Source organism: Emys orbicularis, chromosome 16, assembly GCF_028017835.1.
Source record: "Emys orbicularis isolate rEmyOrb1 chromosome 16, rEmyOrb1.hap1, whole genome shotgun sequence".
Taxonomy (NCBI): Eukaryota; Metazoa; Chordata; order Testudines; family Emydidae; genus Emys; species Emys orbicularis.
In genome coordinates, this window is record NC_088698.1 from 22,940,020 (window position 1) to 22,965,122 (window position 25,103).

At 46.0% G+C, this 25,103-nt stretch overlaps 1 protein-coding gene across 1 annotated transcript in view; it reads right to left on the reverse strand.

Annotated features, from left to right (window-relative positions):
* Positions 1–3,527: 3,527 nt before the first annotated feature.
* Positions 3,528–25,103, reverse strand: part of TMEM132C (transmembrane protein 132C) — a 213,259-nt gene continuing 191,683 nt past the window's right edge. The window contains exons 6-9 of the mRNA XM_065417982.1: positions 16,433–16,638; positions 15,563–15,836; positions 14,301–14,492; positions 3,528–4,727 (exon numbers count right to left, since the gene is read on the reverse strand). Coding sequence (XP_065274054.1) covers positions 3,528–4,727; positions 14,301–14,492; positions 15,563–15,836; positions 16,433–16,638 — 1,872 coding nt within the window. The remainder of the gene's footprint in view (positions 4,728–14,300; positions 14,493–15,562; positions 15,837–16,432; positions 16,639–25,103) is intronic.

A 25,103-nucleotide genomic window follows, 5' to 3' on the forward strand; every position in this document is an offset into this window, starting at 1 on the left:
TGTTTCTTAGGAATAAAAAAAAGAAGTGTCTCTGAAGTCAAAGCTAACTTGAGATGCACAGCAGTGCATGAACACATATCTCAATAAAAATCTACACTGTATGTGTTAGATCTGGTTCAGAAATATTGTTTTTCGTGAAATTTTTTTTTTAAATTTCCCTTGAAAAATGTTTCAGTTTTTTGATGAAAACTTGAACATTTTGAGGAATTGGAATTAATTTCTTTACTCTGACTGGAATCATTTTGTTAAGCCAAGCTGTTGCCTGCTAAAAATGGCTGGATTTGGCCCTAAAATAAATTCTGTCCCTGCCATTGTGAGCATATACTCTAAGCTGTATTTCCTCCAGCTGCTTGCTCTTGGTAGCCAAAAGTTTCGTATATGATTATCAATTGATGAAAAGTGCTATAGAAGAACTAGGTGTTATCTTTATTATTTGGAGATACCACCTCCTGCTCGGCTCCTGTCAAATCTTAGATGCCAAACTGCATCAGACTAACTCAGAAGCAACTAAGGCCAGGTCTACACTACCGTGGTAGTTCGACAGCTGGCAATCGAAGTTCCGGGTTCGATTTATCGCGTCTGGTCTGGACTCGATAAATCGATCCCGGAAGCGCTCGCCGTCGACTGCGGTACTCCAGCTCGGCGAGAGGAGTACCGTGGAGTCGACGGGGAGCCTGCCTGCCGCGTGTGGACCGCGTCTGAACCGCGGTAAGTTCGAACTAAGGTATGTCGACTTCAGCTACGTTATTCACGTAGCTGAAGTTGCGTACCTTAGTTCAAATTTGGGGGTTAGTGTAGACCAGGCCTGAGTGCTGCAGGGAGTGGTGCCAGTGACTGAGTAGGTGGCCCTCTTTTCTCAAGCCAGTACTGAACCAATTCCCTAGGAGATAACAGGGTGCATTGTGTTGCTGGAGGTGCCATCTTTCGTATGAGATGTAAATCAGTGTTCCTGCCTAGTTCAGATCATTAACAATCCTTTAGCACTTTTTGCAAATGTCCAAGGCCAAATTTATTTTTGGTAATAACATTCTGCCTACGTCCATTCTGCCAGGATTTCCAATTGGGTATTGTTCTTCCTGTCTTTACCTGTTGTGCTGTATGGTTCTGTGGTGTTTCATCCCAGAGGTGGCTGCATTTTGTGGGTAGGATGCAGTGAGTGCCCATGTATGGTTGATGTATCACTTTGCTTAGCTTGTAACATGCTTTGGGTTCCTTTGGGATAAAACGCGCTTTGTAAATGTCCGTTATGAATCAATGCAACATACCTACATCCAAGCTCGCGTATCAACCACAGAAGCAGCACAATGACTTATGACTGGCTGCAAAAAAGTTGCACACATCAGAAGCCAATTTTCTGGAGCTGGTCATGCTGATGATGAAGATGAGCATGATTAATAATGACACTGCCTCAAAACCTGTCGGCCGGCTGTCCTCTCCTGCCATCCATCATCATCACCATGGAGTGGGTGAGGTGAGGGGAATGGGTTACAACAAACGGATCAGAGGCAGAAGTAAAACGTCTACATTCTTCTATAATCTCTTCAAAAAGAAGTTTATACATTTTCTCAGCAATGAGGCCAGGGGAGGGTGGAGTGGTTTTTTTGTTTGTTTGCTTTTTTTGTTATTTTTTATTTAAAAAAAAAAAAAAAAAAAAGACAGAAACAGCCCCCCCCCAAAAAGAGATTAACTTGTCAAGCCATGTAAAGCATTTTAATTACAATTTATATATATCATGTATAAATAAATATTACATTCTTTCAGTCTACACTGCATACTAGGCATATCTTGTTAAAACCTCCTTCTATGTTATCAAGTGACAGGGTCCATGTCGTCCAAGTAAAGAAAAAAAATAAAAGAGAAACCTACTGAGTTTAGTAATTAAAAAAAAAAAAAAAAAAAGGATGTAGTGGAATCAATGGATAAACACAGGGCTGACAAACAATACATGTGCTCCCTGCTAGCAGTCAAGACGTAACACTGCTTTCCAAAAAAGATTTGACATGAGGACTTCTTTTGAATTATGAATAGGTTTTCCGAGTGTGGTTTTCCCCCATCATTTAGATTCTGAGCCATATCCTCATTTCGTATGAATTGACATTAAAGTCAGTGGAACAGCACCCATTTATCTGTGCCTTTATCTCCTATTTGTTCCTGATGCATTGCCAAATTCATATTTTGTTATTAAAAACAGCTGATTTTCAATGTAACAGATTTTCCAGTTTGTGCTAGTCCAACGGAAACAAATGAAAATAAAGTAGACCCAGATATCTCTTGATCCTTGGTCATTTGAATTTCTCTTTCTCCAAACTAATGTTATCCATCCAAAAACTCAGCTCCCCTAACTTGAGGAAATAAAATGGGCTTGGGACAACCTGCTTCTCTATTTGTGAGTACCACTCCCCACCCTCCCTCCCAATCCCCCATGAGAACTGGTGGCATTGAAAAGATGAACAGAGCAAAATACAGGACAAATTATGAATTCACTGACTTGGCAAAAAAAAAAAAAATTAGGCTGTGCACATATGTGGGCTTTGATGGTCTTGGTCTTATATTCGGTATGTATGCACCATCTGGTCATTCCTATTGTTTATTATTTTTAAATGCAAACATAGAACAGCACCTTCTTTCCTTGGTGAAACATGGGAACTTTGGTTGTGGAAACTTAACCATCCAACCCACACCCAAAAGCAAAATTAAATCTTCCTCCAAACAGAACAAGTTTCTAGCTAGCACAAAACAGCCGAGACTCATGGTTTCAGAAGAGACGCCATGCTGGAATTATTAGTTTTTGCTCGTCCTCTGAGTTCCTCAAATGACAAGGAAGATTCTTATTAGCTAATTAAGAAAAACTATTATTTCCTGGTCCATAAAGAACCTACTGGATTTTTTTTTTTTAGACTCATTTTAAAGAAAGCGACAAGGGGTGGAAAATAGACGGAAAAATAAAAATATATCAGATAATCTCTTTCTGCTCCATATTTAATGCCAGGGACATGTTTTCCCTTCAGATGAGGGAACAGAAAGCAACTGTTTGGGTAACACTCTAAACTGTCTCTTCCTGGGTCATACTTTCATATTATTACAAGCATTAAAAAGTGACTGTTTCGCTGTCTTTTCTATTAACTAACTTTCTCTCACTTTTTTTTTTTTTTTTAAAACAAAATTTTTTGGTACCTTGTCTGTAATATTGTTGTTATTATTTTGACCCATCAGATAAATTTTCACAACCTCACCGTGCCCAGTTCATCGTATTGGTTAATCTGTTTCCTTACTCCCTTCTGCGATTTGCATTCCATTGACTGCCCAAATCCACGAGCAGCTGTTGGAGAAAAACAAACAAACGAACAAACCCAAAGCCATGGTCAGTTTGACAAATTTCTTTCCCTGATTACAGAAACTGCCTTCTTCTTGTTGTTGATTTTTTCCCCCTACTGATCCCCTCCTTCTCCCCTTTTCAGTGCCTCCCAATATATACTGTAGAACTGAAGGCATCAAGGTGTGGTTAAACCCAGAAAACCAGACAGGAGCTACACTTTGTCTTTGAACTTCTCCATGTAGTTTTTTATCTCTTTGGAGTCCCCGAGGTCCATATCCTGGCACACCCATTTAATATCGTCATCATTGCTACTTAGGATAGAGTTGACGGTGGGACAACCATCATCGGGTGGGATGGTGGTGAAGGTTGTGAATTTTACCCGCTTTCGTTTGGATGTGGGGGAATGCAAAGGTTCTGTTTTCTGCTCTTTCCCTGGCTTCCCCCCTGAGTCAGCAGACCTATGGATCTGGCTCTGGATGTTCTTCTGAGTGCCACCGTTGAGGAGGTGGTTGCTTTCCTCATGGCCCATCCCTCGGTCTATAATAGTGGTGTGCTCGTCCTGCTGAGGTGACACGTCGGCTGTGTTCTCCAGCAACTCCGCCTCATTTCCGAGCCAGACCCAGTCGTGGGAGTGGGTCATGGTGGCTTGCCCTTCCACTGGAACCTGCTTGTGCCGGTATTTCAATGCAAACGTTGCACAGTTTATTAGGAAGACAAGAATTGCCAGGCAGAAGACCCCCAGCAGAGCGTACATCCCAATTTCCAAATCACTAAGGCCTCTGGGCGTCTGCACTAGGTCATTCTCCTCCATGCCCCCATTGCTTTTTGGGAGGTCTACTTGAGCAGGGAAGTTGGTGAAATCTATGGGAATGTTCTGCAGCTGGCCATCATCCGAGAGTTTGCCTCCATCCAGCCTATTGTTTTTCATGACTTTGTTTTTGAGCATTGACTTTGCAGTGGTGCTGACTTTTCTGACGGTACTTTCCTCTCGCTCCGCCGAAGAGCTCCCATAGTATCGCCCATCCTGCCCGTACCGCTCTTGATCTGACACCTTTTGCCGCCGGTCGCTCGCGTGGTTTTCAATCTCATCGGCATCATAATCTCCGCCGGTGTTGGAGTTGGCATCATTCTGGCCGAACTTCACTTTGATGTTGCTGTTGCCTGTGGCCAAGATGCTTTTCCTCTTGGACTTCTGGCAGGCTTCAGAGATCATCATGTCTACTTTGATCAATGTGCCCTGCCCTTCACCTTCTGCTGCCACGACCGGCCATTTCCAGGCAGTGCTCTGATGGGTTGAGACAACGGATTTGTCCAGCGACATGGCCAAAAGGGAGAAGTCCATGGGGTCATAAATGTCTAATGGAGTAACTGAGTTGTCACTGAACTGGATCCAGATGCTTACTATGGCTTCCTAAAAGAAGAGGGAAATGGTTAAAGACAGGGCCTTAAATAAAACAGCTCAGCTGATTGCAACTCATCAATCTTCCCAGCTCTGAAATGCAGCTGAACGAAGCAGGAGGCACTGGCTCCGTACTACACTGAAAACAAGCTGAGTCTTGACCGATGGGGCAGAAAATTGGTCACATTTTTCATTAAAGATCCCAGCGGTGTCTTTCATGGAAAGGTTTTGCCAATGGAAATGTGAAATAATTGATATGGGGAGATCGTAATAACAACACACCCATTAAAAAAAAAAACACCCATTCCTGTCGCATGAAAACTGGAAGAGACAAAACAGAAAAAGTACTGGAAGCACTTGACAAAACACTTATTTTCCTGTTGTTCCCGATGCAAATATGTCACACGGAGCAGTCAAATTAAACAGGGCATAAATATTGCGGCAGGGAAGAGGAGAGATGCCACAATGTCTTGAAAATGGGTCACCTGAAAGGAAACAAAAGACTTGCAAAACAGTTGTTACTTTGCATGAGAACTGTTTGTTTTTAGCTAAACACACTTTACCCTTGAAAATAATTGTAAACCCCATTACATTTCCATGTCAGCCAAGGCAGGATGTGGGGGTTCTGCTGTGATCTCCATGATAACGATATACAAATGGTTTGGATTTAATTGGACTGTGTTTGCTCCCTGCAGGTAGTACCATTAGAAGTCACCATTAGAAGCAAACAGAATGCTAGAGGTCAAGAGGCAAAGTTGTTTTCTATTTGAGTCTCATCCAGATGATATAGATATTTACTTCTCCACGTCTCAATAGCTTTCTTTGCAGGAGATTTCTTTATTTTTTCATTTGCTCTATGTCTAGTTTGTTTAGTTAGCATACGTGCAGGCAGACTGCTGAAATGCAGCTACACATGAAAGTGAAATTCTATTCTTCCCAAGACTTACACTGCAAATGTCCTTAATAACTTTACACGCAGGTACATCAAAACAATTGGGCTGAAAATCACCATGGGGAAAAGCATCGCCACCCTTTTAATGTCCAATCATAATACAAATTTACAACCCAATATTGTTTTCAATTGGTTACAATTTGTTACACTATGGTTATAAACAAAGGGAATTGCTACCCTTCTACTTAAATGTAAAGCTTTTCAATGAAAACAGCAAGGGGCATTTAGCTGTGCAGAAGGTTGGAATGCACTGAATATTTAATTTTCCAAGTGCTATCAGAAAGCTCTTTGGGGACCAAACAAGGGAAAAATATATTGTGGCACAACAGGAAAGAGGGCAAAGTACTTGGTGATTCAGACATGCTTTGCACACAGTGATGAAATAGAGCCAGGGTAACTCTGAAGCTGTAGCAATGCTGAAAAGTGCGAGGGCGGAAGGGACATTAAAACAACGGATCTTTCATGAAACAAACCTGAGATGGTTGAATAAATTAGTGCAAAACTGCAGAGCATCACTTTTAGGTACATCTGCACTGCCACTGGGGGGTGGGGAGAGGGATTGCAGCATGTGTAGACACCCAGGCTAATTTTAATGTAGCCATGAGTAACAATAGCAGCGAGTCTGCAGCACCACAGACTTCAGCATGGGCTGTTCCAGCCTGCCTGGGACCCTGGGTACATACTTGGGTGGCTAGCCCGTGCTGTCATGACTTCACTGCTATTGGTACTCGCACTAATTAGATCAAGGCTAGCTTTGGTAGGTCAATACGTGCTGTAATCAAACCCCCATCTGCAGCATGGTCACGGTAGGCTTTTGTCATTGTGGGTAAGTTTAACTTTCTGGAAAGTTCTAGCAGTAGCAAACCCAGCTCTGGGAAAGAAAGAACATTCTTCCCATGGAATCGTGTGTGTGTGTGTGTGGGGGAAACCCATCTCCATTCGTCTTTGGGTGATCTGGCACACTTGATATTTTGCTTCTCCATTACATCTGGAACAAACAGTGGTTTTCCCCCCGCTTTTTTTGCATTGAGTCATATGAAAGGCAAAATGACCATCTTTAGTGAGAAACGTACTAGTGAAAACTGCAGCAGGAACCCAAATGGCACTGAGATCATCTCTCAATGGCTCCTTTTTTGGAACCAGAGAGGACAGTAGAGACAGAATGACAAAAAAGTGGGAGGGGTGTTTTGTGGTTAAGACATTAGAGTGGGACTCAGGAGAGCTGGATTCGGCTCTGAACTTCGTCAATGGGAATCAGTGGGAGTTAGGTGCCTAAACACCTTTAAAAATCTGGCCCTCTGTAGCGGAGGCTGGGATAAAATCCAGTTCTGCCGGGCAGCATTCAACTGCCTTGATCATGAGACCATCCTTTCTCATCCTGCAATCTCCTGCCCCATTCGCTACACACCTTCCAACTTCTGCAACAGGTGAGGCAGGGGTACTACAGACAGTCTCCTTCACTTCACCAGTTCCAGGCTCCTTGCCCCGCCATTCTCTGTTCCCCCCTTTCCCAGCTCCTCACTTGATCTGTCTCTCTCCCCGACTCTAGCCTCTGGTCCCCTCCACATTCCCCATCCCCATTTTCCTCCCTGGGCCAATCCCCCCACCAGCTCCTTTTCCCAATCTCTTTACCCAGCCAGTACCAATACTCCCTCCGCACCTGGCTCCTGGTCAGATCTGTCTCTTTTCTCCCTCACCTCCTGCCCGCCACCCCACTCTCCTTGGCCAGCCAGTCCCAGTCTCCACCTCACTCCTCATCCTATCTCAGTTTCCCCACCACTTACGGGTCAGAGTCCCATCCCTGACCTCTCTCTCTCTAGCTTCCAGTTCCAGTTCCCTTGCCTGGACAGTCCCAGTTTTCCTCTCCCTCTCCCCGGGTCTAGTTGCAGCCCCCCTAGTTCCTGGTCCCAACCTACTTCTCTCCTCAGCCCCCTGGCTTTTGCCCCCTCTGCATTCAAATCAAGCAGCTTCTTTCTCAACATTGCCTGAGCCTGGGGGGGGGGGGGGGGCACTGAGAGCACAGGAGCGATAGGCTCCCCGCTCTCAGTTCAGGGGCCTGGACCCAGCACAACCCAGAGCAGCGCCCTCAGCTGCAATTGCAGAGAACATCCTGCTCAGCCCTGCCCTGCAGCATGCCCAGCCTGGATGGAATCTTCAGGGAAGTTGGCTGCTAAAATCTACAAAGTCTTCACTGAGCATGTGTGAACTGTGATCTTAAAACTTGGCCAAACTGGGACAGATTTTCATGTGGGAGGCAACAGACTTCTGACACAAAGGCCACCCTTCTTACGGAAAGTCCCTGCTCCAAAGCGTGGGGTGGCAGAGCGTTTTAAAGAAAAGGTCACCAGAAGTTTTTAGGATGAGCAAAACAATGTGGATTTCGCTAGCCTCTTTCTCAGAAATGGCTGAGCTGTTTTGGCTGTATATAAAAAAATCAGCCTGAGGCAGGCACCCAGCATGGGAAACTTCAGCTCAAGCTGTTAAAGTTTGGTAAAGTTGTAAGCCACTGACAACAAGGTCTCACAGTGGGAAGCGTCGTGGTAGGAGCTACTGGCTTTCTCTGTCCCCACAAAATCACAAGCCTGGTGTTTGGGAAGAAGAGTAAATGGGCAGCCATTTGAGGTTTAAGACCACAAATATGATTTACTCCAATTAACCAAGACTCCCTGCTATTCTTTTCAATCTGCACCGAATTTTTAAATTTTAAGGGATCCTCTCTATAAAGAGCCAATTAAATAGAAAACTGTCACACGTGGACAGCGGAGAATCTGAATTATAAGAAAGAAAAAAAAAAAAAAAAAAAAGAGAATTCCCCCAATCCTGCCAAAATACATTTCATCTGCTCAAATAAGCAATTTGGCACAAAATCCTCTTCTTGACTCTTTCACTTAAAGGCAAGCTGAATGCAAGGGAAGGAAGCAAATTTCCCAAATGATTAGAAATTCTGAAAGGCTTAAAAAAATAGAAATGATTTAGTGCCATGTCCTTCAAAGAGCTGTTTCTGCAAATCCTATGTACCGCATCAATAAATCCCCTCCAAATCTCTGACAAGGGCCTCCAATTACTATCAACAGATGAAGATGGATTGAAACCTTATTATCAGCAAAGCTGCTGCCCTGTCGGATGCCGAAGGTGACAAATCCCTGTGTTCATTAATTAATAAGCATAAACAAATAGCTTGTGGGGTTACCAGTTTTCATCCCCCTTTCTTTCAGTTGTGCTCTTTATAAACAAACAAACTACAAATTCCCGTTATTGTCAACATCCCTCAGAAGATGGGATTATTTAAACGGTGACTAGAGTGATTGGAGGTGAGTCAGATACCATACATCAGATCACTTTGAACCCGATTCAGAAGCGATGAAGAATTTGCTTCCCACAGCAGCTGTTGATTTCCAAACGACATGCTGGTTCCCTATGTACGTGAAGCACCGCCACACTCACCAAGACACTTTTTGGTCATGTTTTTCTTCATGTACTTCTCTAATCTCCTCTTCCACCCTAGCCAGACTAGCATGCTTTGACCTCTTCAGCACCACCACCTATCTCAGTGTGCAATCACACCTCTGCTTCCTCATAGCTGCTGATCGGTCTGGAGATGCCATCTGATAAATCTGCCTGAATTATAAAGCCAACCAGTATTTTCCCTTTTGTAAATGACTTTATCTCCCCTGTTTTCTTCATGTTATAGTTAGAGCCGGTGGAACAGTAGGGGGAAAATCTGTCCCTTACAGTTCACAAATCTGTCATGGAGCCTAAGGCCTTGATTCCATTCAGCCATACCCAGGGCCGCCGAGAGCGGGTTCGGGCCCCGGTGAAATTTTTTTTTCAGCCCCCCCAGCAAGGGTGGACCGGCTAAACAGGGCTGACGAGGGGGCGGGGAAGCCGGGCCCGGAATTTTTTCGGGCCCCCAGCAAGGGCGGACCGGCTAAACAGGGCCGACGAGAGGGGGGGGAAGCCGGGCCCCCTTCCAGACCGCCGGGCCCCAGTAATTTGTACCGGCTTCCCCCCCAACTCTTGTCGGCCCTGGCCATACCTCCGACCTTTCATAACTGCAGATTTGCAAAGCTTCAAAACTCTTCTGCACAGTCTGATCACAAATATAAGTATTCGGTTCTCAATGTGTATATCCCACCCAGCTGAACTGACCAGCTCTGAACGTTCAAACACCAAAAGGCAACTTGGATTCAGAAGCTAGAGCTGGCTGGTGAGTGGCATGTCATATACATACACCTCTACCCTGATAGAACACGACTCGATATAACACGAATTTGGATATAACGCGGTAAAGCAGCGCTCCGGGGGGGCGGGGCTGCACGCTCCAGTGGATCAAAGCAAGTTTGATATAATGCGGTTTCACCTATAACGCGGTAAGATTTTTTGGCTCCCGAGGACAGCGTTATATCGGGGTAGAGGTGTATAGCATATGACGACACCGGCACTCTGGGACATTGGTTGTCTGTGAACTGTCAGGCAGATTTTATGATGGTGGTTTTGACCTATAAAGCCCTAAATGGCCTATGACCATCCACTGAACACATCTGTAGCATTGTAGGCACTGATGCTGGATTCCCCTCACTACACTACAGAGTTCTCCATAAGGGCCATGGAGCTCTGGAAATGTCCTCTTGTCCCGGGTCCGAAAAGGCCCAGATTGGCTGACTTTCAGGGCATGTTACAGGATCGATTTGTTTCACCTGGCCTATGAAGAGCGGTCGCTGGATGGCAGCACAGACTGATGCGAGGGGGTGTTTGTATCTGATGACATTCTGGTGCCTGGTAGAAGGGGTGGAATGACTGGTCTGAGTATTTGGTTTGCTGGGGGCTCAAAGCCTGTGCCTGGGTCCTTTTTACTGTTCTAACTCAAAAGAAAAAAAAAAAAAGACAAATAAATGAAATGAATCCTTTGCAAATAATGTCCAGAGTGCCACTGGTTTCTTGTGCTGCTCTTTGGCTGTGTTAGGACATCGAACGCATTTGCAAATACTGGGACTGCTGGGCGACTGTGTTACAGAGCCAGAAGCTGAACTCCCACGAACAAAGTAAAAGGAAAAAAATCATAATGTATTCAGCAAATCCTGTCACCTCATACAGGAGACACGCCCAATCCTAGTCCCACTGAGGTCAGTGGGAGTTGTACATTGTCTTCAGTGGGAGCAGGATCAGATCTTAAAAGGCACCACAGAAAACTGATAGAAACTTAATGTTACTCCAAGCAAGGACTGAGTAAGAACAGAGTAAAGATTTGAAGGTGGAGTTTTTATCAGGACAATGAGAACAGATGAATGGATCATAAAGGTGGGGTTTAAGGTCTGGCTTATCGGCCTCAGCAGTGACCCATTAAATGAAGTCACCATAGGCAGGAGCGGTGCCAGGGTTTTTGCCGCCCTAGGTGGCAGCGCTCCTCCTCTGAGCATTCGGCGGCGGGGGTCCTTCCGCTCCGCGTCTTCGGGGCACTTTGGCAGCGGGTCCCGGAGCGAGTGAAGGACCCGCCACCTAATTTCCGCCGAAGACCCGGAGCAGAAGGACCCCCCGCCGCCAAATTTCCGCGGAGGGCAGCAAAATGCCGCCCCCCAAATCCTGCTGCCCTAGGCGACCGCCTAGGGTCGCCTAATGGAAGTGCCGGCCCTGACCATAGGCTGGATGAAACTCTCGATTCTTCTTATGGAGGAGAAAGTTGCTGGATTAGAAGCCTCAAACTAGAGCTGGTTGGGAATTTTTCAATTAAAACATTTTTTTGGTTGGAAAATGTCGATTCATTGAAACTAAAACCTTTTGCAGAAATGTGAGAGTTTTGATGAAAATTTCTCTGGTCCATGGTGGAATTTCAGGTCGAAAGGAAAGAGAACCAGAGCCCCCAGAACAGGCAAGAGCCCAGTGGTTAGGGCACTCAGCTGGGATGTAGACTTAGTTCAAGTCCCTACTCTGCCCGAGTTGGAGGAGGGACCTGGACCTGGACCTTCCACACCCCAGGTGAGGGCTTTCCTGTTAGTCTCACCTTCTGGTCCAATGAATATTTAATTATTCATAAAAAAAGTGGAACAGCTTCAACAGGAGAAATTGATTCTACAGCCAGCGGGTTAAAGCCATTCACATGGGAGACCCAGGTTCTAGTCCTGCTCTGACTCAGGCAGAATAGGGACCTGAACCCAGAGCTCCTACATCCCAGGTGACCACCCTAACCACTGCGCTATTGGTTATTCTGGAGTCTATCATGTTCTTTCATGAAAAATTTTGAAAGGCCTCAGGTTTGTCCTGCTAAGGAACGAAAACAAATGTCAAAAGGTTGAAATTTTTCATGAAACGGAATTCTTGTTTTCCGGCCAGTCCTACGTCAAACCCTTTCCATTGCGGGAGGGGAATAATGGCCAACTGTGCTAGCAATTCAGAAACCTGTACTTCTAGGGCCAGTCTTCTGGCAAGAGAGGGACCATTCAGTGATTCTCATTAAGAGCAAGGGGAAAATTCAATGGAATCAGCTCAGCCCTCTGCAGCAAGGACTCAGTGGCTGCCCTCACACCATGGCTGTGCGGGTACAGAATGCTCTCAGAGCCGCTGCAAAGGGCAGGCTGCGCTGGGCAGCAGAGGAGCTGCTGGTGATCAGGCAGCAGGGGAGAACTCGAGTGCATGAACTACACGGGTTGAGGGCAGCAATCAGCCCAACGGGGGAGCACTGAGGGAGGCACGCGGCTTGGAAGCATATAAAACACTCTGCCTCCTCACCCTTAGCTCGGGAGGTGGGGGTGGGGACGGGAAGAAAAGGCAGAGGCATGCACAGGCCCTCCAGCTTGGAGGGGCTGCATGGACAAAAACAGAAGCAGCAGATGGGGAACTGCATGGAAAAGGCAGCTGGGTTTACAGCAGCAGCAGCAGGTGGAAGCCCAGAGAGCAGGACAGTAGGGAGTGGGAGGGATAGGAAAGGCAGCCACTAACCCAGGTTGTTACTTGCAACCAGGTTACCTGGGGCTTTCCAGGCCCTGGTCTGAGAACTCTCTGGCCTCTCTTTCCTTGCTCCTTCCTGCTAGTAGCAATGAGGGCTGGAAGGGAATTAGCAGCTTCTATTCTTCCAGGCTGGGGAGGTGTGAGGGACTGTGGGAGATGGGGGGTGGAGCAGCCAGTCCTCGTTAAGGGAAGGGTGCGTGGCAGCCTCTTGCTTCTTGATGGGTGCACTCCCACAGCAGAATACAGTGGGGCTACACCGCAGAGCGGGGAAGAGGAGGCGCGTACAGCAGTACAGCAACATGAACACACTGTTCAGCTGAACAATATTCAGGAGGCATTGGTCAGAGCCTTCCCATGCTCATAAACTCACGCTGGTAAATATCTTTGCACACTGCATTGAGATATGCAACCCCTGCTGCCCCACAGGCTGTTTTATTCTCAAGCCAGCATGTGACACTCCCAGCCAAGCTGCAGGAGAAAAATCCCACCCTGCCCTACGCCCTCTAACTAGGTTTGATTTGTTTCTAGCTTTGGCTTCTTCAATTTCCGACTCGGCATCTGTCGAGAAGAGCGGTTTCCAAAAGGAAGCCCCGAAGAAGGGCACAAATGGGTTAATTACATAAGACTCAGATGATTACAGGATGCAGTAAATTAAACAGATGGGCAGCACTTCCTTCTTCGAGCTGGGATGTCATCCTGCCACTAACTACCGAGTTATAAAACAATCAACATTATTCTTGCGTTCCAGAAAATGATCTAGTGATCAGCGTGAAAATGGGCCATAAAACCTGAACCGAGCTCTTCCCTATTTACGAGGAATGAAACAGTGGTTTTGTGAGAGCAGTGGCTGCAGATGGCATTATACAGCCCTGAATAAGCGTATTCTACTCCGCTGAGTGAAATCAGGATTGAACAGGCCCTTGTCACTTCCATTGCTACTGACCCCCTTGTTTTTAATCTATTCTATGCCAACTATTTGCCTCGATTTGGTGCTGTTTTCCGCTCCTCGTATCCGTACAGATTATGTGACCTGAAATTCACCGCTTGAGACCCTTCCCTCGGCTGGTCTGAAAACGTGCCGGCTTTGAATTAAGCAGGATCGACACACCGGAGTCCCCTAATGAGCTGAACAACTAACCCATTTGAGTCAGCCTGAAGAATAAAAGAAGAGAGGGGAGCCAGGCTGCCTGCTGTTGCTCCAACAGGAAAATGAACGAGCTCGTCTTTCTCCCATGGCTGTTTTATGGCGCTCCCAAATATTAAATCACCCTGAAGCACGGGGCTCCCCCGCTCTCTGACACGGAGATCAAGGGCATTGCTCCTGGCAATCAGAGAGCATGGATGGCCTGTGAAACAAGTGTAAGAAAGGCTTAGGAGAGCTGCAAAGGTCACGGTTTTTCACGGGAGCCTTTGAAAAGATAGACAACGTGCAAGTCGGAACGTTTGGGTTTGGAACTTTTCCAAAGGGCTAAGCCCAAATTTGCAGGCGGGAAGAAAAAAGAAGCCACCGTCAGGGTGCCCTCTGCTGGAGAGGTATGGCTATAAAACTGTGTTATACCCGTAACTTAAAGTCTATGCTGTTTTCCCCTAAAAACTTGCTAAGGGGGAGGCAACTTCATCAGAGTTCTGCAGGGATGACCCACGGCCCCACCCAACATGCCAGCAGCGAGGAGAACCGGAGTGCACACTACCTGCTTAGGGGTATGAAGCAGCTCCTGAGCAATGGTGGTAGCCACAATAGCTCGGTTATTTGCCGGGCTTGGCTGAAGGAAGAGCGACAGCCCAGCCACCATCTGCACCCCGAGGTCTGTTATGGTCACTTTGTCATCTAGCACCGTCACCGTCTTCTCTGCCAGAATGGAGTCCGACAGAGGAGAAAAAACCTTTGGAGAAACAGAAAGGGAACAGCGTCAGGAAAGGGTTAAACAACTGCAGTGACCCTTCTCACCACTTCATCTGCTCCTGCCCCAAAAGCCTTGCTTCGGGCCCAGAAACTGGGTGCAGGAGTACCTGGAGGGGACAGACTGGTTTCATGCAGGAAGCAAAGAGAACCCATCCAATGGAGAGATTACAGCTCAAAGCCACTGTATCAAATACCTCTTTGGGAGCTATCTTATTTTACTCCCATTATTTCCACTACTTTCGCATAAGCCTGGAAATAATACAACCTTTCCCTCCTAATTTTGGTCCTGATCCTGCAAGGGGCTGAGCCTCCTCAACTCTCAATGGCTTCAAAGGGTGCTGGAGGCTCTCAGCACCTTCTAGGATTTGTCCTTCATTTTTCCATTTCCATTTCTCTGTCCCTGAAGTTTCTAATGGATCATGCAGCCCATTCTCAAGTGGGAAATTGTTCCCTTTGATGCAAATGGCTACTCCCTATCCACCTCCAAACGTTCTACAAGCTACTCAAACACACACAGTCTCTCCCACCCACAGTCTGTGGCTACATTTGCAGTTTGTGCACTAAACTCTGCTGAGACTCCAAACAGGACATTGAGGGCCAAATCCTCAGCCAGTGGAAATCAGCATAGCACTATGGTCTTCAGTTTACACCAGCTAAAAATCTGGCCCTAAGAGTAACTTTCACAGGCACTGAACACCCTCCACTCCAGTTGACACCCATTAGAGTTATGGGTGCTCAGTATCTCTGAAAATCAGGCCCTCTGTCTCCAAGCAGCAGTTCCGCTAGTTGAACTGTAGGGGGAGCCTCATGCTGTGTGGGAAAGCAGGATGTTTACTAAGATCTTCACAGGTGCAAGTTTTGCTTTATTTGTTCGAACTGAATGGAGATGGAATGTATGTGTGTGAAATTCTAGGAGGCCACAGCCTTGCTACAACAGATTATTACATTCCAAAGCAGTGCTGTTTTAGCAGAACACTCTGCTGGCTCTTCCAGGATCATGTAGGTGTTAATGCAGGAATGGTAGAACCCAGAACAGTTCAGTGTATGTACCTGGATTGTTGTCATTCCCACTTCTTGTCCAATCAAAATCCTTCCTTCTTGTAGCCTGGCAATGTGAGGCTCCTCCAACTTCATAAAATCCATCACCAGGTCTGTAATGTCAAACTGCCAGTCAGAACCCAGCAAGTAGTTCAGCTGACTCCAAGGGCTAGAGTCCTCCGCGACAAACTGAGTAAGGACTCGCACCATGGCATGCTGGTACTGGAGCGCACAGCCTCTTCCCTTCCGCTCATCTTCATCCTCATCATCACTGTCCCTTGTGGGTCTTGAAAAAAAGAAAAAGGAAGCATAAAAAAAAAAGATATGAGGACAAAACTCCTTCATAGTTTTCGCTGCAGGGAAAGAGACTAAGAGCAAAGTGCTAAGCAAGGAAAACACTTCCTGGAATAAAATCAATTAAGAGCAGAAAAACGATCAACTGAGCAGACTTGATCAGAGCAATTGAAAGAGCATACGGAGCCCGACAGTCATTATTGCATGCTATAGCACACAGGTACACGCCCTTAAGTGTCGTTGCTGATTCTTGGCATTACACAGGCAATCGTGATAGGTGTATGATATTGGTGTCTTATCTTTGAAGATCTCCACTGAAATACCAGAATGCAGAGATGGGTCAGAACCAAATCTCACTTCCAGTCTCCCTTGAACTATGGGTTGGATTCAAATCCGAACTCTGCCACAGGACCATCTAGGTGAGTAAATGACTTCGGAGCACATACACCATTGAAAACCACTGACTACCCTGGGGGGAAGCTGGGATCCAGATGCAACCTCTGTACTGTGAGCTGTTCTTCCTGGGCTTAAAATTAGCTCCATTCATTGCAAGAAAATGCCTGATATAAATTAAGCGACTAAACCCACCTCTTATTGGAGACAATGGGGACTCTCCAGCCTTTTATTTGGCTTAGCTCCATGTCCGAAATATCAATCTGAAGAGGCAGGCGTGGAACCCAGACTGTGATTTGCAGAGGGGCGCTCAGATACTGGTATGTGAAATTCACTACCGCATCCACCTGGCCTTTCATTTCTTTGCCATTGACAAACACATAGTCACATCTGTCAGAAACCTAAAGGAGAGGAAGGTAGGGAGGAAAAGAGAGAGAGAAAAGAAGGTAATCGCTGCGACAAAGCAGGCTCAAAGTGGAAACCTGGCATCTGAAAAACAAAAACAAACAAAAAAGGCTCCCTGCTCCTTACGCATGTTAATGATGGCGTTTTACAATGGAACCAGCTGAACACAAAAATCCTCCACCGGCTCAGGAGGCATAATTATGCTAGAGACGCCTAAAGACTGGATACGATTTCTGAAGCCGCTGGCTGGGTTTTCTGTTTGTTATTCAATGAGCCACTAGCTGATCACATCTCTATGGAATTTATAATGAGAGAGACTCCTTCACCGCATGGCCAAAAGAAAGCTAACAACCCCAAACTGGACTCGTTGGATGCAGGCAGCAAATATAAACTCTACCCCGACCAGAGTTTTCACCTTCAGTCTGGTGTGACAATGTTTAGTGTCACACATCAGTCCGAGGATGAAGCTGGCTCTGGAGTGGATTTCATATGGAGAATGGAAACAACAACACATTCATTTCCTCTGCAATAAACATTATCTGTTTATAAATGTTTACATTTTGATTAAAGCCATAAAGTAATTCTAAACACTGCAGTAGATTTATCATTAACATGTAAATACTGTCCTGAAATATAAGCAAGCATTAGCATAGTCATGTAAGAGTTATACCAGTAATCACTTCTTTAATCAATGTTGTAATTTACAGACCATTGAGTTTTCTCATTTATTACCTTACTGAGTACTAGTGGGATGGAATAGAATCCCTCCAGAATATATAAATCATTAAGAGGGATGCAGATAGTATGAAGTGGCTCGGTGTGATAAAGTCATTGTCAAATCTATTCCTAAAGGTGTCATAAACGTCTGGGGAAATCTTGCGGCACATTAATCATACATTAAGTGGCTAGCAATGGGAGCTGTTGCATTACTAAATGAGCTGGCATGTCTGCAGAAATTACAAGTAAACCCAACAGATATCTTCAATTCACATGCTTTCTCCCTCCCCTTCAGAAACCTATTTCATCTTCTGTAATGAATGTCATTAGCACCGGTAATGGCCCTCCCACCTGAACATCTATTTATACCATCATCTGCTCCCTTTGATTTTGTCTTTCCCCCATACCACTTTATTCAAATGATGCTTATCACATGGAATAGCTCAAGTCCCCAAGCTAATCAAATGGATGGGTGCCCTCTATGACCATGGATAAACATAAGGGCTAGATATGCTAAACTGTTCCTAGTTATACAGCACATGTCCAATCTGTATCCTCTGGTATCGTAGGCACTGCTCATTTTCTGGTATAGTAGTCAGGAGAAATATTTCAAGGGAAGACCTCAGAGAACATAATCTGAGCACAGTTTAATGAAATGATACACCACAACCATCTTGAACGATTGTAAGTGAGTTCTACTCACTGGATGCAATACTATCTAGTACAATACAGGACCCATCTGTTTGTTTAGCCTTTTTTCCTCATGTTATCCAAGTTATGTTTAACGGACATAAGGTGGGAAATGTTCCCTTTTTTCACATAGATGGACAGTGTGTCCTGTTTTAATATATGTTACATATGAGTGTGGCCTGTAATTTATAAAAGGGATTACATTTTCATAGTAGTTTGTATATGAGCTATATATTATCTCATATATCTCACATGTGCTGCAATGACATATGTGCTACTTATATATGATTCACATGTAAGCTATACAGATCTTTGTTCCAGATGGTTACTCTTGATTTTCATGGTGCGGTTAACAGTGACACTTTATCCCCTCTGTATAGAGTTATGACATCAGGAATCACAATCCACCATAAAAAGGAGGATTTATTAAAGAAAACAACTACAATTACAGATAGGCTTCTACACAGCTTCAGTTCCAGCTTTGTCATCTTTGTTTGCCCAGCACCCATTCTGCCTGGAGCTCTATATAGCACACAGAGAACATAGCTACTGAATAATATACTGCAAGTAAATAGATCATTGCATATGGTCTATTGTTCTGAACAAAAAACTGGGAGCAAAGAAGTCCTTGTTTCTAATCATGGCTCTCGTCTGGGTTCTAATCTCTGATGCCCTGTGTGGTCTCAGGCAAGTCACATCCTCAGAATGGGGATGGCAATATTTACGAACTTGTTGGGGTGCTGTGAGCCTCAGGGCTTGTCTATGTGTGGAGGCAATGTGCTTTACAGGAGTATAATACTAATGTATTGAGCATTTATTAGTCCATGTAGACCCTGCTGGGGCATTTAAACTTAGTGCTGTTTGAAGCAGTTCTACAGTAAAGCGTACAAGGGGACCTTAAGTGTGCACCAGCAGGGTCTACATGGACCCATTAATGTGCAACTCATTAGTGTGCTTTAGAAATCACCCCCCTAGAGCGCATGACCCCCCCGACTTTACACATTGTTCTGCTGCCACCGCTGTCACAGGCCCAAGGGGGCTCCCGTGGGGAGGCAGACCAGCACTGTATGTTGCTAACGCGGTTGCAAGCATCGCAAGGCATTGGGGGAGGGAAGGGGGAGGTCAAAGGTGTAAGTGTGGAATGGAAGATTCCCTTGCAGGGAGCGAGAGGCCTTCAGCAGTGACTGGCCCCCGTGCTGCGGCGAGGAACCTGAGGGGGATTTAGGCAGCTTGGTGCCGCAATAACTCCCACTCTGATATCTCTGGGCTAGCAGGGGGTGGTGATATCTGATGCCTTCCCCCTCCTTTCCCCCGCCTTCTCTCTCTCTTTCTAGCAGGTGGCTTGCATAGGTATATTCTGCTTCGGGACAGTAGATCCTCTGTGATATACTCACCGTGAGGGACATCTGTATGCGGCTCAAAGGTTTGCGATAAAATGTTCACCTTCAGGCTGACCCAGGTGTACTGGACCTAGAGCTATGATTTAATAGGAGCAGAAGCCAAACACTGTCGGGAACCGAACAAATGTGTCTATCAGGGAAAAACAACAACAATAGCAGCAAATCCTCAATTTGTAAATGCTTCTGGGCTGATGTCCAACCTCCAGCTTCCCTTGCAATGCTGTTGTAGATTTGCATAGGCCTGCTAGGAACAAATGGCTAAACGAATGTATCTAGCCTCGCATCTTAAGGAAGCACCTACCGTACCTACCAAGCTGCTATTAATAATTGATGCAGGTTAATATTTATTACTGGGTATGCGTCAACCAGAGTGGCAGGCCTTTTTGACTTGCATTGAGAAAACAAATAAAAAAGGTCTTTTCACCAAGTCCAAGCATCCTTACCGTCCCTTACACATGCTCCATCTTTGGCTCCTATATTCCCAATACAGTGCTAGCAATGGGAAGGGGGGGCAAGTCCCAAGCTATCAACTGTCAGTGAAAATATTTTTGACTATTTCACTTTCATGCAGCCATCCTTCTCGGGGCTGCCCGGATTGCTTTTGAAGTGCATTCTCACACAGGGAAGCACGGGGTGGTAGTGATGTTTCCCGAGCTAGTGTCTCAGAGCAGATGAAAGGGAGATGGTATCTCGGCACCCAATTCACAAGGCACACGTCGTCTGCACATGCATAAGAATAAGACACTGGCTCTCTGAAAATGCCCCATTAAAATCGTGCATAGTCTGCAGCTTTGATCATCACAAAATCCTGGGTCAGCTTAGTATGGAAGGGTAAGCAAAGTGAGATTGCTTCCTCCTTCCTTCTCTCACCTAACAATGGTTTAAAGAAATAAAAAGGTTTTCCCAGCTTCAGTGAGCAAACCCAGATCTAAACCCAAATGCACTGATTCCTGCCAGGATTTAGCATAGCCTAGAGTCTCCCTGTTTAACCAGCACCTAACCTCAAAACTGCTATTCACACCAACTGTGGGTTCCTTCCTGGAGGAACTAGGGGACCGCTAAGTGTGACTGAGTCACCTAGGAACGGACTACCTTAGATCACATCAGATTAGCTGGAAATCAGATCCCAGTCATCTTATTTTTTGGATGGGTTTAAACTGGTCTTCTGGTCATTGTTCTGCACAGACATTAGGTTAATTCAGTGTCTTCCCCATGAAGATATGCATGGCTATGTCTACACTAGGAGCTAGGGGTGTGATTCCCAGCTCATGTAGACATACTCGGGCTAGCTCTCATCGAGACAGCGGGCTAAAAATAGTAGCGTATCTGCAGCAGCAGGAGCAGCAGCAGCGGCATGTGCTAGCTGCCCTGCGGACAGGTTCAGGCAGGTTTTGTCAGAGACAGGGGCATGGGTGGTTAGGCATAGTGGTTAAAGCAGGAGTCATGCCTAGTGGTTTCAGCAGGAGTAGGAGCCAGGGTCAGAGGCCAGGTGCCAGAGCCAGGGGTTAGAACCGAAGACAGGAATTGGAGCCAAGGGTCAGATCTGGGTCACGGGGAGTGCGGCAGGGCAGGAGCAGGCCTGGGAGGTCTGGCCAATCGGGTGATTTTGCTGCAAGCCAAGTGTGATTCAGCTGTATGTCCTCTCTGGTGCTCACTAGGGAGCTAGCTAGTCGCAGGCTCAGCACTGGCAAACCCTAATTCCCGATAGGTTTGTACTCGGGATGGCTAGCTTTGACCTAGCTTGCTCGAGTTAGCAATAGAATTGAAGCCAGGGCAGCACGGACTTCAGCAGGGACTGGACAAGCCCGCCCCAGACTCTGGGTTTATTCTCAGGTGGCGAGCCCGTGCGGACGTCTGTGCTGCTGCACCTAGACAAGGTCAGGTATGTTTAAGCATGCTGCAGCCACTCTTCTAATCCCCCTATAGGCATAGCGATAGGGAAGTTCTAGTCAATTTCTTGTACTGTGGTATCTGAGCACCTTCCAGAAGTGCTTTAAGCAATGTGACTAGCGCCCGCCATCTGTGATTCTGGTCCACAATAATTCATTGAGCCCATGACAGAAGTTGAGATGCTGGAGACTTTGTCTGTGTGAACAGGTGATATCATTCTCTCTCCCCTCCCCCACCTTCCAGTGTTTACATTTTTCACCATGAAAACATTTTCCCTTTGAAACGTCTTTTTATCTCTTGCATCTAAAAAGGTGAGAGATGATGAAGAGAGCTCCTGCTTAGCCATCACCTTTATGCAAATGATCTGCTCCACTTGGTGTAGCGGATCAGCGAAAAGTTTTGAATTTTAAGGAGCTCTCTGATGCCATGTCAGCACTTTCCTTCCTTATTAAAGTTGGCATTACAGCTACTTTTCCCTAGTTATTTTTCTAACTTTAGACCAAAAAGAGAAAGGGAAAAAAAAAGGAGAGAGATGAAAAGCCAGGGCTAAGCAAAATTTCGCAGACGCTTCCTTTCTCTTTGCTTTATTTTTTGTGCTCCCTTCTAACAAAGGCCACTTAGGCTCCAAGTGGCGTGGATGGTTTCATCCTGTGATAAACCACATTTTAGCGAGCTGGCAGCCTGGAACAGAAACATCAAATCATCCCCCCAGAGCATGACCTGCGGCCGCTTTGAGAACTGTGCCGTAGTACACTGGAACTTTGTGATTTGGGAGGGAATGCGAGCTCCCAGCTAATAAAGCAGAAACAGAACTTGGTTGTAATGAATATAAAGGGGATTCTTTACTGAGGGCCCTGGACATAGACAAGACCCCATACTTCTCCCTTGCCTGCAGACTGAGGCTGTTATCCTGCAGTGAGCTCTGTCACTGGATGATGAAGGCCTTTCATAGCATATACTGCCTAGTGTCCTCAAGCAGAGTCTCACTACCTTCTGACCGAGACTCAGCAATCACGGAAGTGAATGCTGCCTCCACTACAAAGAAGGAGGTGCCAGAGAGGACTGTCTTGGGGCTTTGACCTCTGTTGCAGATTCCTAGAGCTCTGCAAATCTGCAGATATCCGCTTTATATACCTCTACCCCAATATAACGCGACCTGATATAACACAAATTTGGATATAACGCCGTAAAGCAGTGTCTGGGGTGGGGCGGGGCTGCGCACTCCAGCGGATCAAAGCAAGTTCGATATAACATGGTTTCACCTAATAACGCGGTAAGATTTTTTGGCTCCCGAAGACAGCGTTATATCGGAGTAGAGGTGTATCTGCGGATATCCGTGGGCCCTGTTTGCGGATCGCAGGTGGATGTGAATACAAATTTTGTATCCACGCAGGGCTCTACAGATTCCTGAGCAATTTATATTAAGACACAGTCGGGCACAGACATGTTGCAAGGCAAATTTTGTGTCAAATGGAAGCCAAGACTCTTAGGTTTTTGAAAGACGGTTGGAATCAAAAACTGATCTGCTCCATTTCAGATCTGTGTAACCCAGCTGTGGAAAGAATGACTTGTAAAAGGCATGGAAATTAATGAGATGGACAGACTCTTTTAGCCTAATGTAAGCTTCTTCACTCTCCCCAAGCTTCTTTCACCTCTGGAAACAGGCTCTAAATTTGGCCCACACTGGCAGGGCTCTAAAGGACAAGGAGTAAAAAAAGGAGAGAAGCTTTTAATATGGCATTTGTAAAAGTTTCTGAGCACCACCAGTTCGCAAGGTACCAGTCCAGTTCCTGGTGTACATCACAAAGTCTGTCTGGCTTAGCCTTAATTAAGCAGTCTGCAAGCTATAAAGCCCTGGAACTAAAAGTGTAAAGAACAGAAAGGTCTCATTATGATAGCTGTAGGTGTCCTGCCTGCGTCCATTAACCTACTGGACCTGGGAAGGCTTCCTGCTAGTGAAGATATATTAACACCCTCCCACCCCCCACAGGAGATATGTTTCAAACTCTAGTTCTTGTCAGTTGCCTTCCAGACAGTCTGGCTCTCATAACTAGAAAGTAGGATGTGCCAGTACTAGAATTCAGTAAGCACATATTAGAAGCTTAGCTGGTGACAGGCTGCTGCATGCACTAGGTCTTTTGCATCCAGAAAGCTAGGTGTGAACCCTGATTAGATCACAAATGAAAAGAGTTTGACAGATATCCAGAGAATTCATTACCAAGATCAAAGCAATCTGGTAATACATAATAATGCTTTCCATTTACAGCATGGTGTCCTTCAAACGATTTATAGCACCCTTGTGAAGCAGGATACTACTATTATCCCTATTCTATGGGTTGGTAAACTGAGGCAGGGAAACACAAATAACCAAAAGTCGCTTGTAATTTTGGAGGCCAAATTTTAGACATCATTGGCAGGAGTCTGTGTTTTGTGTGCTCAGCACCGCTCATCTGGTCTTAGGTGTCTAAAACTGGGCATCTAAACATGAGGCCCCTCATATTAGAAGCACTTCAGAAAAATGTCACCCAAGTGATTTAGCCAGGGCCACAGCGAATCAGTAGCAGAGCTGGAGATACACGTTGAAAGTCCTGAGTCCCAGTTCACTGCTCTAACAGGTAGACTATACTGCCTCATTATTTTCTATCTTATCTCCTCTCTCTATTGAACTTTAGACAAAGACACGAATTACATGGCCCTAACTTAACTCTGGTTTCAATGCTCCGTGCCTGATGAACTCTTTGATGTTCCGAATATCATTTGATGACAGCACAGGCCACCAGACAATCCGATTCACTTCAGGATAAGTCACAGAATAAAGCCCAGGCTATAACAGCAGCAATGTTGCATGACAGGACAGAGATGCATCAGCAGCCGTGTGAAATAGCCTGCAGAGTCCGAACCTGCATTCTATTCCTGACACCGGCTTCCCCCACTGTCACTCACACTTTTAATAGGAGAGAGAATAAGAAGCTTGTGTTTCTGACAGGAGACCATATGTCACAGAGAGTGGTTTTCTCCTATTCCTGCCTCTCACCCGATCTGTTCTTAGTGATGCAAAAACGCCTGTGACATTTTGGGTGATGGCCTCACAGAGTGAAGAAGCCACAGGTGCAGTGTTGAAGAACTTGAGCCCACAGACAAGTTTTTCTTAACAAGGCACAACTCAGACGGGTTCCTCCTTTCTAACGAGTTCCAAACCAGATTGTGCTGTCTTGTCAGGCTTCTGGCAAGGTGCTTGGGTATTTAAGGGAAGTTCTCCCATGAATGTCTCTCAAAGTTTCCACTATGGCTTCATGAAGCTTATATTTCCTCTGCTGTCTGTATAAACTAATTACCCATAAAACACGGTAAAAGGTTTTGAAATAAATGAATATACACCTTATTTATGATGATGGGTTCTGCAGTACTTGAATAGTACCCAGGGGCAGTTCCAGGCACCAGCGCACCAAGCGCGTGCCTGGTGCGGCAAGCCGTGGGGGGCGGCCTGCCGGTTGCTGTGAGGGCGGCCGTCAGGCTGCCTTCGGCGGCATGCCTGCGGGAGGTCTGCCGGTCCTGCGGCTTCGGCGGTAATTCGGCGGCGGGGATGCTGAAGGCGCGGCACCGGCGGACCTCCCACAGGCATGCCGCCGAAAGCCGCCTGACTGCCGTGCTTGGGGCGGCAAAAACCATAGAGCCGCCCCTGGTAGTACCTCTTCATGCAAGTAGCTGCATTATAGCCAATAAGACTACGCATGTGACTAAGCGCCACTCAAACTAAGGGTTGC